The 15,929-nt window shown below is 35.9% G+C and overlaps 3 protein-coding genes across 3 annotated transcripts; 1 reads left to right on the forward strand and 2 right to left on the reverse strand.

Annotated features, from left to right (window-relative positions):
* Positions 1–713: 713 nt before the first annotated feature.
* Positions 714–9,234, reverse strand: LOC148421034 (uncharacterized). Its single transcript, XM_088419876.1, has 5 exons — positions 9,051–9,234; positions 2,981–3,255; positions 1,965–2,096; positions 1,751–1,880; positions 714–1,113 (listed from the first exon to the last, which is right to left on the reverse strand). The coding sequence occupies exons 3-5, from the start codon at positions 2,074–2,076 to the stop codon at positions 798–800; spliced, it is 558 nt and encodes a 185-aa protein (XP_088276002.1). The 5' UTR covers positions 2,077–2,096; positions 2,981–3,255; positions 9,051–9,234; the 3' UTR covers positions 714–797.
* On the forward strand, positions 5,355–8,901 carry LOC148421035 (uncharacterized). The gene is made up of 6 exons (XM_088419875.1): positions 5,355–5,480; positions 6,622–6,891; positions 7,983–8,104; positions 8,384–8,494; positions 8,578–8,688; positions 8,766–8,901. The coding sequence occupies exons 1-6, from the start codon at positions 5,390–5,392 to the stop codon at positions 8,826–8,828; spliced, it is 768 nt and encodes a 255-aa protein (XP_088276001.1). The 5' UTR covers positions 5,355–5,389; the 3' UTR covers positions 8,829–8,901.
* A 1,523-nt stretch (positions 9,235–10,757) lies between the features above and the next one.
* On the reverse strand, positions 10,758–12,440 carry LOC148421036 (cystatin-B-like). Its single transcript, XM_088419613.1, has 3 exons — positions 12,201–12,440; positions 11,930–12,031; positions 10,758–11,560 (listed from the first exon to the last, which is right to left on the reverse strand). Exons 1-3 carry the CDS (start codon positions 12,276–12,278, stop codon positions 11,429–11,431), a joined length of 312 nt encoding a protein of 103 aa, XP_088275739.1. The 5' UTR covers positions 12,279–12,440; the 3' UTR covers positions 10,758–11,428.
* Between the last annotated feature and the right edge of the window lie 3,489 nt (positions 12,441–15,929).

A 15,929-nucleotide genomic window follows, 5' to 3' on the forward strand; every position in this document is an offset into this window, starting at 1 on the left:
GGGACACCCGAACCGATTGCCAGCCAGTTGCAGGGCACACAGGGCTGAACGACCTTTCACGCAGCCAATCACATCTAAGGACAATTTAGTCATCGCATGCATGTTTTTGCAGTGTGGGAGCAAGCCAGAGTGCCCAGATAGAACCCATGTGGATTTGAACTCGGGTCCCTTTAACTGTGAAGCAGACGTGGTAATCAGTTAAATTACATTTGGGGTATCTTTTCAGTTATCTTTTCAATTCCCGTTAGGGTCGCAGAAACTGACTGGTCACCTGTTAGTTGAAGGGCACTGTTTTTATTCAGAGCTATCATATATATATATATATATATATATATATATATATATATATATATATATATATATATATATATATATATATTTGCTTGATTTAATTTTGATGGAATTTATTTTTATTTCTTTACATATAAAGAGCAGAGAGTTCAAGTTAATTTAATTGTGAATAATATAATGCTCAATAAGTGTGTCATACTTCTTTCTTTACCTTCTTTACGTATTCTTTATGATGTTCTCAAAACGGCATTGTCATTTGTGTACGTTCCTATTTCTTCTTCTCAAAGCACGATTGTTAGCCACATAGACCTAAAGTTTATGAAGTGGACCGGGTTCAGTACACTAAATATAACCCAACAAAGAAACTATCACATGAGTTTTTTTCTGTAGATGTGAGACCATTTATTTTGCGGGATGAGCAAGATTAAGATTTTTCAAAGTGATAGTTAAAAAAAAAAAAGTAACCACATATTTGAAAAATGGAGAACCTCTCCATATTTTAGACCTTAGCTGTCAGTTTGCACTAGGCTCTTCTCCTCGTTGCTCAACACCTTCACCCGCCGCCTCCTCACCAGCTGGCTTGCCCTCCTTGGGTTGGCCCTCACCCATGCGCTGGTTTTGTAGCGGGCCAGCCTCGCCTCCTCACCTGTCAGCCTGTGACGTGCCAAAGACAGGTCATCCCCGAGCCTCTCCTCACGGTAGCCATGGCGACGGAAGAATGGCTCCATGGTTGCTAGGCGATGGGAGAGCTCTGTGATACGCTGATGCAGCACGGAGACTTCTGTGAACAGGTCGTTGATGGTTTCTGATAGAGGACGCACCCTGCCGGAGAAAGGGCCGAGGATCAGCCTGTACTTTATCATTGCTGTTTACAATTATTATCATACACAGTCAAATGTTCAGAAGTTACGAATGGTGAACACGTGGTTGCTTAAGATTGACTGGATTCCAGGGTAAACTTGCCTTTCAGTCAAAGTCAGCTACGGATTGGCTCCAGCCTCCAACCCTATTGAAGAAACGCTTACGCATGCATTTTGGCTTTTAACAGCAGTGACTCTGAGGTTTGATTTTAGAAATGCGCACTGGAATGGATCAAATTCTTTTGTGGTCATGGAGTTCTGCAAGGGGCTCAATCAGTCCCAGGACAGTTCTCCCGATTTGAGGGTAACTTGCTAAAACTGTAGTCAGTTAGATGCTACCAACATGCTAACTTAAAATCCATTAATTTTCCATAGCCCTCATTTTCATTAGGTTTCAATATGAGCTGATTTTTAGCAAGAAAAATGGTACGCTGAGACCTGGGCAGGTAGATGAATAATTGTTCACACGCACATTCACACCTATGGACAGTTTAGGCTTAGAAGATATTATTTAGTACTTAACTCTTTCACTGCCATTGACCACAATTGACGTTAATATTCATTTGGAATTGTTCTGGCAATACATGAGTTAAAATTACCTGGAGTAGTCAGGGAGAAGAGTGTTTGGTTTGGAATGCAACAAAGTCTTGATTTCCTTGAAAATACCTTTCCCCCACGCATCCAAAACTTTGGTTAAACTCCTCACTGACGCCACGTTAACTCTGTCCGCTAACACAAAAACACATTTGCACTTTTAAACGAATTACATAAAATGAAAATCACTTAAATTAACATGATTTGGTCATGTTCTACCTCCTTCCCTATAGTTCCAGTGTCCATAATCTAGTTCGTTGTCATTATTTGATTGGGCGTCTGTTACCATAGCGACCATTATCAGAACCATCAACGGCAAGTGAGGATCCATGACCAACAGACAGTGTACACCTGGATGGATGAAATAAAAGAGTATACTTAATGAGTATCAACTCAAATCTATCACATACTGTAGCAAAAACCCAAAACTTCTATTTGCAGATTTTCATTTTTTTTTAATAACACAATACTGTAAAATGTGTCATTATTCCCTGTCTTTTCACTATATTTTTAAACACACTCAATTTGTTCAAGTGGATGACTCACCTGGCTAGAAATTTGGAGCATGACATCTACCAGAGCAGGTCAATTTGAAGAAATTGATGTTCTATCTTTGTAAATTGAAGTCTGACCACGTCCCAAAACAGGCGCAGCTACATAATCAAACAGATCTAAGGTGATCCTACATCTTCACAAATTATGTTTGGTTTTAATTGACACTGAGAGAGGTGTTAATATTTTTATTTAGATGTTTTTCATGTAGTGTTGTGGAGCTGGAGTCTGTCAAGACGAAAACTGTTTCTAATAATTTGCCCATTTCATGGAGCTGTACGCGGCAGGACTCTCCACAAACACACACACACACACACACACACACACACACAGACACACACAAAATAGCACTGCACATCTGTGTGGAGCTACCTTCTGCATCCCTATAACAGAGAGTGTTAATCGCACTGGATCATAGTAAGCCGCTGATTCATTGTTTAGGTATTAGAACAGATTTCTAAACATGAAGGTGAAGCAAAAATAGAATGAAACGAGAGGTATACACTCTTCTGGTGCAGCATATGGTTAAAACGTGTCACATCACTATCGCATCTTGAACAACTGTATCTTTTTGAATTGTTTGCGTTTTGTATTAAAAAATACATATTTGGTCTGTATTTAGCGCGTTTGCGGGCAAGAGAGCTCATTCAGATGCTGTTAAAAATGAAAGAAGACATACTCACAATTTCAAAGAATGAAAATGCAAAAAGCCTCAATGAAATGTCTGCTGATTTTCTTTGCTTTCCCTCTTTCTTGAAATTTCTTGTCTTCCTTTGTTTTCCTGGATGGCTCCGAATAGGCTTGAAAAACACTTCTGCTGAGGCCCCCAAACTTTCACTCCCTCTCCCTAATCATGAGTTGAGACCAACCTCCTCTTCTGAGTAATTCACTGCGCCTCCTTGTATGGAAGAGCAGAGCCACAAAAGATAATCTCCACCTTCAAAATATTTCAGAATATCTGTTAAACCAGACAATTAAAATGAGTCAGATATTTTATTGCCATTTGTGCCATAATTGTCCATATATACAATTCACCACAAATCAAAATAGACATTTTGAATAAAAATTAAAGTTTCACTGAGTGCAATTGTTATTTTCAGGTGTTTTCTGGGTATTTTGTTATTCAGAGCATTAATAGCTCTTAGAAAAAAAGCTGTTTCTATTTGTCTGGATTTTCTGAGCCCGGTAGCACCCACCAGAGGGTAACACTTTGAAAACTTGAGACCAGGATGAGTGGTGTCTCTGACAATGTTCCTGTTATGTTTTGTTATGTTATGGTTTTTGTTTTGTTATGTTATGGTTTTTGTTTGTTTGTTTGGGGGGCAAGTTTTTTGTTTTTTTTTTTTCAATTGTATCAATATAAATCAGTGTGTGTAGTGTAGGACAGGAGTGGATTTTCAATAATTCCATCCCACTCTTAGAGAAAAAAAAATCCTGTCCCAAACCATATACTGTAAAATGAAAAACAAAAATAAAATCCAGTCCCGTCCCGTCCCATCTCACTGAAAACAACTCCTAAATGTACACAACAAAGTCTGTTTATACTAAGGTGAAAATACTTAAGTCAGGTACGGTCTTGCAAGATTTTAAATTGTGATGTTTTGGTTCAACCGTTTTTATTCTCTTTCTGTTTTTAATATTGCACTGTTGTTGTGTGATATTAAATCGCATGACTAATTCGCATCTCACTGGCATCCAGATGTTCTTTTACTGTTTGATGTGCATGTTTGTGTGTGTTTTCATGGCGTGCAGGCTGAGGTGAGATCACATTTGGCCACCAACACACACACACACACACTCACTCACGCACACACACAGACGTCCACAGAGAAATTTTGCCGAAAGAGTCGTGGAGTATCAGCCTCTAAAGAGGAGCACAGTGTCACTTGGAGGAAAGACAAAAGGAAGGAACAAACTTCCATGCTCCAGAGAAAGAAAATGATTGTGGTGTGGTATGCATTAGTGGAAGGCCATTTGTCACCCTCTGTGGAATTTGTAATTTGACACACGCACACACATGTGCACACACACTGTCTCAAAGGTGGGTAGTAATGTACTTATTTACATGTGGGGGTTTATTGGAGGGGGGAATAAACTTCAAAATTTTGACATTTTCAGCAGTAAAATCTTGATATTTTAACTGTAGTTAATTTGATAACGAAATGGGATTTTTGTGCAGATTGAGTACCTTTAAAAACAGATTTTCCATTTGATGTTTGTTGTATATGACATCAGATATGGTCAATTCAGGTAAAAACAAAAAACATCTCAGCATGTGAGTGTCACATGACCAAACCCAGAAAACAGCTGAGCAGTGATTCGTCGTTACCTGAGCCTTGAGCACATTTATGACGTCATGTCCAGTTAGCAGCAGTTAGTTGGAAAAATGCATTTTCAAAGGTAATAATTGGACATGAAAAAGTGTTTGTTTTTAAAATCAACTATAAATTATTACCTTTTTATCCCTGAAATTGGCCAAATAAGTTTAGAATCCCTTAAACCAGAAATGGAAAATACGGGTCCACAATATTAATACCTTGCCAAAGTTAGGATTTACCCACAGATGTTTCTACTTAGAAATACGTACTGTACTACCAACCAACATCTCAATGAACTTGTATCTCTCATTGAGTAGATGCAACTGTGGCTAGAGGCAAACTGTGGAAGAGATTTTAATTCCTGGATCTGGATTTCCCATGTCTGCCGTTAACTGTTCCTCATTTAGATGGCCAACGAAGACAGAATGGTATAGGTGACTGACAGTGTACTATCAATGGTGTGCTATCTCAAAAACAGGCCTTTGTACCCCTGAGGATAAGCTAGTGTATTTCTGTACACCAAAAAATACATCTCTTCCCAAAAGTTTCATGAGCTTTTCCTGCCTTTCATGGTGGGAAATTATTGGACATCTTCAACATCATGAAAACTATGTCAATTTTCTGACCCATTTGAGTTCCCGTCGCGCGGCTAATATTTTGAGGAAGTGTATTTACCAGAAACAGGAAGTCCAAATTGGTAGGTTATTAACACAGGGTAACTGAGAGCTACCAGAGAAGAGGATGCATAGAGGAGCGTAAACATCTTTTAAAAACATGGCATTAACACAATATTGCTTAATTTTTTCCATGTTGTGCTGGATTTTTACAACTCGCCTTCAGTTTTGTGCAGGGACTGAAAATCCAAGTAAGCCACCTGTAAATATACATCATATAAAATATTATCTACATATAGTGTTTGTGCGTGTGTGTATATATATATATATATATATATATATATATATATATATATATATATATATATATATATATATATATATATATATATATATATATATATATATATATATAAATAAATATATATATATATATTTATATATATATATATATATATATATATATATATATATATATATATATATATATATATATATATATATATATATATATATATATATATATATATATTAAAATCAAAATTGAGATTGCTATACTCTAATCCTACATGTAGTTCCTTTGTATTGATTATTTTTTTTTCATTAATTACAGCATATCATAAATGGAGGTAACTCAAGATTTTATTTTGAAAACCCTAGTTTTGAGAAAAACAAGTTAGAAGTTTCAGCACATTCATCTTTTGATTTTGTGTATCGTCTACTGATCCCTTATTTTCATGCACTGACCACAATTTGAACCTTTTGGCTGCTGGAAAAGGAAAGTTGAGAGCTTAGAGATGTTGTTTGTGGAGAACTCTTCTTGGTCTAAAATTAATATTTTTGTCAATAACTCATAATCTCTGTGACATGAGCCTGATTTTGTGACACATATGAGTGTGTGTGTGTCTGTAGACATATATATATATATATATATATATATATATATATATATATATATATATATATATATATATATATATATATATATATATATAGTTATTTATTTATACTGTATTTTCCGCACTATAAGGCGCACCGGGTTATAAGGCACACCCTCAATTAAAGACATATTTTAAAACTTTTTCAATCACAATATAGTAATACTCAAAGTAATAACAATAATAACTCAAAGAATAACTCAAAACTTTCAATAGCATAATAACTCAATATCAATATGACCAACCTCGTTCAACTGTAAACACACAAAAGAAACAGGTAAAGCTTTTTTCATCAGTTCATTCCCCATCTACAATTCCCAATCTCAATATTGATCCATATATAAGGCGCACGATCAGTTTTTTTTTTTAAAAATCAAGGCTTTTAGGTGCACCTTAGAATGCGGAAAATACGGTGCATTTAAACATATGTCATGATCTGCTTTTGTTCACACAGGTTTATTATTTTTCGACACCGTCTTTGTGGGTTTTACGGGTGAAGATCTCCAAGTTGATTATGAGCTTCACGTCCCGGCAAACCAAAATAAAGATCTCCTGACATGCTTTGACCCCAACAACAATCTGATTTTTACACACGAAATTCCTGCAACTCTGGACCATGCAGTGACCAACAAGGCCGTGCTGCACCTCAAAATGCTAAAGACCTCAGGAGAATATCGGTGTCAGTATAAGGTGGCCAAGGCATACTGGTTCCTGCGACTAAGAGGTGAGCACATTCAGATAAGTGAAGGAGAATTAGTGGTGTAGGCATCAGGTGCAATAGTTCAAAATGAAAAACCAAAATAAAATGAGTACCCCGAAAAAATTGATTTTACAAAGATAACAATGCTGTGTTGATTAATTATATTTTTTAAATATATTTACTATCAGAGATGTGTTCAAAAATTAATTCACTGAAGAGTTGAGATTGTCATTGACAAGTATCGAAAAAAAATGCAGAGTATCGGCACGATACTGCTACTTGGCATCAGTACTCACCTATCCCTACTTTACAGTGTGTCGTTGGGAATTTCATGGCCTTTTTTTTTTACTGTATAGTTTATTCAAGATTTGATTTTGCTGGTGTACATGATGTGGCATTTTAGTGAATGTTTCTGAGTGCAACTGAATATCAAGCCACACACTTTGCAGGCTAACCTTTCATGGCTTCACTGATCATAAAGCAGGATGCCAGACATTGAACCCTTTTAACTGAACAAATGGGGTGGCATTTGCCTGCAAGCTACTACACATCCTCACTGAGAAGCATAAAATAGAAGAAGCCTTTTTTCCCCCTAGCCTGGAATGTTGTGATGTAAATTAGAGTTGGAGCAAAGTGGGAACAGTGGGTATTTCTGGCCATCTTTTTGTAACAGCCCCTGAACGTTTGTTTGTTTGTGTTTCCCTTAACTGATTAACTTTCATTGTTGTATAATTATAAGGATATTACTGACTTGCTTGGATGGTTTTTGAATGTTACAATTATTGGACAGGTATTTACAGTTCTGCCATAATGCTAATCTAAAATTGCCATTGTTAGAGCATATTGTGGCTATAGTTTGTCATGGTGTGAGTTGTTCTATAGTTTTATATATATATATATATATATATATATATATATATATATATATATATATATATATATATATATATATATATATATATATATATATATATATATATATATATATATATATATATATATATATATATATATATATATATATATATATATATATATATATATATATATATACACTTTACTACATATATTAATTCATATGATGTAATTGTGTCATGAAAGTTGCATTTTTTCAGATGAAGGCTACAGGGATGTAGCTGTGGTGGACTACACCAACCTCATAGTGTTGGCCTTCTTCTGTGGGGTGTTGCTGGTTTTCAGTGTGCTTAGCTCTGTGTATGTCTTCAGAGGAACTTGGGTAAGATGAGCCTCACTTGCAATCTAGTCTTGTAAATTATTTAACAACATATTGCAATAATGGAGCTGTTTGACACCTTTAGCTGAGCAGTGTTTGTCCGACATTCACTTCAGCAAAACCAAATATTTGTGTCTGAAGTAAAATTCAATCCTATTACCTTGAGGGTACAAATATTCAACATGCCACAATTTTAAAAAGTTTAACACATGACTTTGCAAATGTTTGTAATACTTTGTTCATTTTGTTACAAGACTGGGTTTTTTTCCCCACAATTTTTAGAAAAAAAAAATTCCCAGTCCAAGCAGTGACCGAAAGCAGAACAAAGAAGGAGCGCAAGCAGAAAAGCCTGAGGACGATGTAATAATAACTTCCTCCACATCCCTTTATGCTGTAAGTAACCTCCGTGAGTGTAGGCGCATTCCTGTCGTTATTGTCGCTTTTCTATTTTCAACTGATAAGAAATGATGTTTTAGAGTCTTGAGCCACGACCTCGGTCCATTTACGATGTGCTTGACTGCTCAGCTATCAACAGCGAGTCACAGCAGAACAAGCCTCCGCATAAGCCAAAAACCTGCCAGAAACCGGTTAGTGTGGACTCGCTGCTTCAGCACATACTCAGAGATGTGCGGCAAAATAAGCAAACTTCTATTTCTCTCCTCAGGGGGAACAAAGTGAACAATCACAAGAGGAAGGTGTATTTGAATCTGTTTATGAGAATTTCTGAATCATAAAGAACCCTGGGCCAAAGCTGGATGACATTGTAACTCATAAATAAATAAATTATTGTATATTGTGTAGACTGTGAAGACATATTGTAAAGACACATATATAGACATATGAATGTAATTTTTCATGATTAAGTTTCAAAATCACCATGTAAAAATGCACCAATACAATTAACATCATTTTCATGAACTGTAAAGAGCTAGAAAATGTTCAAACTTACCGCACAACATTGTTCAGCACGTGTAAATGAACCATTTTTAGATCATTTCCCCTCCATGTCCATAGTTGCCATGTTGGAAGTCAATGCATTGTTTTGTTTGAATGCATGTTTGAATATACAAGTTTGATAGCTAATGTAAAAAATAAATAAATACTGTATTGTGTTTGCCTGCAAAAATGCAGTTAGGAGAGAAAAGAAAAAAGTAATGTTACTAATTTAGGAATAGGTTGGGAAAACCTTTGGCATGGAAAAGACAAAGATTTTAGGTTTCCCAAATCAATAGAACTGCTCACACTCTTGCCAGACATCAAGAGCATTTGTTCTTTTTTCTGTTTTGATTGAGAGTTATCTGAGCACTTAGCAACTGTGACGCTTTAGTCTAGAATTGTCAACAATTATGCAATGAGCACGAAACTAAAGCATTTCTGTCTAGTGTCACACTTTCATGAAAAAAGTAACAGGGGGAGTAAAAATCTTTCCACACACGATGACCACTGTCAAAGTGATTGTGGGACTACCCTACTTTCAATGTACTGCAGTACCACCTCCCAATTCTCCACTAACAATAACATAACGTAATACGCTACATCGATGGTGTCAAACGCGTTTTATCTTAACAATTCCCAAGTGGGCCGGACAAATAAAACAGTATATATTTATATAACTTTAAAACAACAACTTCAAATGTATTTATATTTTTTACTACTGTCCAAAACAGCAAAAGCACAACATAGGTAGTAATAATCATTAAACTTTTCAAGTTGTTCATTTGTGGGAAAAAAAAAAAAATCAGCGGTCAGATTAAACTAATTTAAGGGTCAGAGCTGGCCTGCTGGTCATATGTTTGACACCCCTGCGCATCAACTTAAAAATACACAGATTACAAGATGGACGTCGATGCAATAGTCTGACATAGCTGTTATTTGAAGTTTCTCCTGGTTTTCTGTTAGCTAGTAAATCAGTGCATAAGTTATAATACTGTGAGATAGGTCACAAAACCAAAGCAACCACAATGAAAATGTCAATATGTCTTAATTAAGGTCAGTGAAACATTGCTTTTGGACGTTTTCCTACGGGGGCCCCTAAGTGGAAATCACAAAATCAAATATCTAGGCAAACAAAAAAAAGTCATCTCAAACAATAAACCTCATACACATTACACAACAAAACACAATGGTAAATCAAAATCCACAAAAAAAAGCAGATAAAAGATTAGTTGTAAACAAAAAGCAATATTAAAGACAAAACTCAACTTTGTATAAAAAAACCGTGTATAAAAACATGCATAAAAAAAGGTGAAAAAAGAAAAGCACATTACAAAAGATGAAACAACTGCAAATTAGGAATCGCCAACAAAAATAAACGCAACTATGGGAAATGAAATATGAAACACAAAGATGAAAATATGACCAATAAGCAATACTTTAATCTGTTATTTACAAAATTAAAAAAAAAATCAGGAAAAAAACGGTTGAACCACCTAAATGTCATCAAAATGTATTTTTCTTTACGTGGCAAAATGCATATTAGATATAATATCGATGCTAAAATTGTCTGATCTTCACCAGGCCACATCAAATGGCTGTGGTGATTTTTTTTTTAAAGCGCATGCAGCGGTTCTGGCCAAGCTGCATTTGCAGAACCCACCAGCAGGTAACACTGGTTGTTGATGGAAAGGAAGACTTGTCTGACTCAGGCATCTTGGTTGGAAATAGATTTTTATTCTAGTATCGTACTGTCAAATGCAGGCTCACTCATGAGTACGTACACAAACATGAATGATGCTGGAAGAAGGACGAGGAAGATGTACTGCTCTTATTGGGTGTGAAGGAAGAAGAATGGAGCAGGAACCACCAATAACCAGGCAAGTAGAGATGTGTTGGACAATAGGCAATCGTATTAAGCATAACTCACCCCGAAAATGAAGAGGCATAAAATCATTGAACAGTCAGGACCTTTCCATACAGAGCAGACGTTTGGTCACATGCACCAGGGGCTACCCAATTCCGAATGTTGGGTCCTGTATTTAATATGCACACACGGCATTATAAAGTGAAGCTTAAGTAAGAAGTTTAGAGAATTTCAATTTTGATCTGTGAGATCCCGAAGAGACTGAGAAAAAGAAAATCTGGGTTAAAAGCAACTTGATATGGGTGAATGCCAAGGCTTTTTAAATAGCACACCAGAATTTTTTATTCATTTATTTATTTATTTATTTATTTAATCAACTCATATGGTCATATAAACGTAAATGTAAATGTATGTATGGATAAATGTATGATTTAGTTGTTGTTATTGTTTTTTTTTGTTTGTTTTTTTTCTTTTGCAATGCACTAGTTACTTTTCATCCAGACAGCGGGGTCTTTTCTTAATATTTGTCATTCGAAGTACTCAATCTCATCAGCATCTGTCTTGGACTCCTGGATGCTGGTAAGCTCCAACCTCGACCCGTCGTGTGGCAGACTTTGGTAGACACGAATGTGGATGTGATCATCTCCTCCCACGTGCGCCTGCAACAAAGGTGTCACAAGAGCAACATTTAGGAAAGCCTCTCGTCTGTCGCTAAGAGTATCAGGATACGATACATCGCAATTAAGTGTGCGCATCCACACTAACTTTCAGCAAAGGGACACAGACATACTCGGAAAGATTACGAATCGCTGTGACATAAACATACACACATTCCAAAGTTATATTTCAAAATGATATGCAATATTTAATTTTAATAATAATAATCATCATACATTATAAATGAAATGAAAAATTGAAAATAGTATTTAATGTCGATTTTGGAGTAGATTCTGATCCCGGTAATAATAGCAATAAAAGAAATACTACCCACAAAAAAACAGTTATATAATGCCTGACGCCGTGCTTACCTTGATGAAGTAGTTCATCCCGCTTACAACCTGCGACTTGTAGCGTTTGGCGATGAAAACTTTGTAAGTCTTCCCACTTCTGTGCTCAATTTGAGACTTCATCTGGAAATCATGTTTTTTTTTATGTTATTTGAAGTGTTATTTTTTTCTTTTGTAATGTTTGTCACTAAATTATAGATTGTTGTAATGCCACAATATGTTATTTCTTATATGATACCTTTCAGAGCAGCAATCAACAACACAAAAAAAAGAGTCAAATTTTGATACTCACACGATCGCACATTCTTTGAATCTCCTCATCGGCATGTTTCACTTCTGAAAGTCCTCCTGGGCAGGTAACTTGAGCCATGTTAAGAGACTCGGAGCAGAAAAACAAAAGTGTGGTGTGTTTCTGACCGTGTAATACAACCAGAGTAACAAATGGCCTGCTTTTAAAAGCAGTTCAGGGGGAGGGTTTGATGCTTTTTCTGTTCGATCCCAGCGCTGCTTTCAACACTGTTGACTTGCGCAATCAGTCAGTGACTGGCTTAGTCACTGGGTGGGGATCAGAGACACTGCCCTGAATTGGGTTCACTCCTCTGAAAGCAACACATTTTCAGTCAATGCAGTTGAACATAGTTGAGGACAATTCACGGGGTCCCTCAAGGCTCTGTACCTGGTCCTAATTGATTTATACAGTATATTCTTGTTGATTTTTTGTGGGATTTAGGCGTGATCAGTGAAATAGTCTGGAAAACAAATTGTCTTTTTGGGTTTATTTAAATTTGAAGCTTCAAAGGCACAAGTCTTAACAGAGCAGCCTGATGGTCTGAAGAGACATGTACGAGAGAAAATTCTTATTCACTCAAAGGAGTAAACTTCTACAAGATGAAAGCCAGCCCTGAACATAAAGAAACATTTCTCTGTTCAACTGGCTTATCTGTCAGTAGAGCAGAATTCATTACAACAAGAAAGGATGCAAAAACTATACAATGAAATATGCCTGTGTTGAACTCACTTATCTTTCAAAGTTGTCCCATTCCAGCTACACAAAAACGTCTCATATGTATGCTAGGTGAAAGGTTCTTTGTTCGAAAAAAAACAGGTTGTCAGTGAATAACAAAATGGTATACTACTAATTCAAAATGAATACTTATTTTCCATTACAATATCAGTTATATTCACTGTGTCTCAAAAATTCTTAGGAAAGTATTATTTGCTGAGGGTATAACTTTATATTTCTGTAGAAACACAATCACACTCAATAAAAAAAATGATTTTGATATTAATAAAGTATCACTGAATCGAAACAAAAAAGAAAATAATTTTGGGTACCAGACTGTTATGACCTCCGCATTGGGGGTGCGGAGGTGGCCCAAAGAGTGCTTGAAAAATAGTAATTTAATGAAAAGATGAAATAACAACAAAAACAAGATCGAAGACTGCAAAAGTACCAAACCAAATTAAAGGTTATACAAAAGACTATACACTTGAGAAAACACAAAAAGGACTAACATGGACAACAAGGAACTCCCCTCCAAAACCGCAACAATATGTTATTCAATAAACGATGAAGAAATGCATCTAAAAGTATCGAAATTGTGTCAATTTAATAACACACACCATGTTTTTTTTAATTGGAACTGCAATGTTATGTCTAACCACTAAAGTCAAGGGTGATTTTTACACGTTTTTTGTAAAATTCACCCAAATTGAAGTAAAAAGGGGGGGTTGACTTATGCACGAGGTCGACTCGTTCACAAACAAATATGAGGAAGTGAACAATCAGAAAAGCACTGAGGTGTGTCAGTACCGCAAATAATGAACCGTAACATTCCTGTGACTGTAAATGAAAAGTCATATTAGTGCAAATAAAAGGTGCAATGATGCACCTCAAAACATTCATACAACAGATAATCTGGGGAACTGCTTAAATGCATCACTGATCACTCGGCAATTATTACAGTCGATGACCAGTTTTCCATAAATGCCAAATATCGTCCCAACACAATCATCAGTGTGAAGTCTAGTCATGACATGAATAAAAGAAGACCAGAATGCTCTAAATTTTGGTTGACTAAAAGCTGACAACACAATGACCATGACTAAAATTGATAAAAAAGAAAATGATGCAAAGGCTCGACTAAACCTAAAATAAGCCACCCAAGACAACACTATGTGTGAAGCACTTGCAATGAATATCCAATGCAGGGTTGCAAAACATACAGCCTCTAGGCCGCATCCAGCCCACAAGATGAGTATATGACGCAAAATATACAATAAAATAAAATAACAGGCTTGAACCCATTAGCTTACTGTCCATAATCAATAAACAAAAAATCTTACTTTTACAAGCAATGACCAGATGAACACTGCAACTAATGAGCAGAAGTGATAAGCAATAGCTTGCTGCTCACATCAGCGGCAGAGAGCATTTGCATTAATATTACCATTTAGATTTGTTTTGCTATTGCAATGAACAAATGGGAAGAAGATCATAGAAAATTTCCATTCATTTCATGCCGTGTAAGGCAAAATGTTATGTTGGGATGTATGGGGGACCAAAAAGGAAGTTGTTGACTTGTGAGTAAGAGAATGTCTGGCACAATGGCTGGGTGTGGGGTGTTTGTATACAGCAAGGGTGTGTGTGTGTGTGTGTGTGTGTGTGGGGGGGGGGGGGGGGGGGGGAGGTTGCTGTGTGTACCAGTGATTCATTTAGTCATACTAAGCATGTAAAGCATCTTTGCGTATAATCTGTATAAAAACAAAACAAAACAAAAAAAAAATCATCAATCATTCATCGTTTACATTTTTAAAATTTGTTTGTTTTTGTGCTACTATTTTTTTTAAGTGTTTTGTCATTCAGTGACAAATGCATTTGGGATATATAATATCTATGATTACATGCTCTTGTCACACCTAGGCCACGCAAATCACCTTTTAATTGACACAAAAATCCAAAATACTAAATTTCCCAGATATCCGATGTATCAATTTATATTTTCGTCCCCATAATGTTTTTTGTTTTGTGAAAACACATTATATTAGAGATAGATAGATAGATGGATAACAAAGGCCCATTTGTTCAATATTAAAAAGCCAGAATAATATTTAACTAACTACTGTACAAACCTAGGTCATAGTTTTTTCCCTAATGTTAGATCATTAAACTGCATGTTTCCCCTCTTCTTAAGGGCGGACTTTACCATGTGTCAATATCTAAACCATTTCACTAACTTGAATAGAGAACCTCCTTCATCACCAGACGTCTTCTGAACATATTATTTTAGACTACATCTGGTCTGTTAGACTTGATTTAGTCCAGAAATAGTAATTGAAACCTAGTTTTTTTTTATACCCTATCTTATGTGGCCCAAATTTAGTCCAAAAGCAGTATTTTTTAACTGGGGTATTTTAGCATGTTTATTATAACTCCAGAATAGTTTTTCAAATGTGTAGCGTTTTTAGGCAGCATCCTGCTGCAAAATAATAACCCTAATATCCAGTTAATTATCAATCAATCAAATTTTATTTATATGGCCCTAAATCACCGAAGTCTCAAAGGGCTTCACAGATGAAAAGAGGTCGTACAGAGACATCTAGTTAGTTAGTTAGACAAGGCCCTTCTGGTCAACAATGTTTGAGACAGTTGCTGAGGAACCAGAACACACTGGTGACACAGAGCTTTTATCACAAGACTGTGACGCCTTTGTTGTTGGTCAATAACTTGAAGAAGATAGCTTTTAATCCTTTCACTTTTTCAAACCAAGTGTTAAAGCGTAAAGAGGGGGATGTGGGATAAAAACTGGTATATTTTACTGCTTAATTCATATTCTACAAACGCAATATCAACCTGAATGCCACGTTTAGTAGTGGGGGATCATAGAACATATTTTTTTTGTTTGATTTTCCCCTCAAAGTGATAAAAAAATCCAAGGTTTCGCATTTCAGACGACGTTCAAAAGGGAAAGAAAATAAGACATTATTGCGAAATCTGAGGAAAGAGAAATAAGTAGGGATA

The sequence above is a fragment of the Hippichthys cyanospilos genome, chromosome 7, assembly GCF_059441005.1.
Source record: "Hippichthys cyanospilos isolate Australia breed blue-spotted pipefish chromosome 7, RoL_Hcya_1.0, whole genome shotgun sequence".
NCBI lineage: Eukaryota > Metazoa > Chordata > Actinopteri > Syngnathiformes > Syngnathidae > Hippichthys > Hippichthys cyanospilos.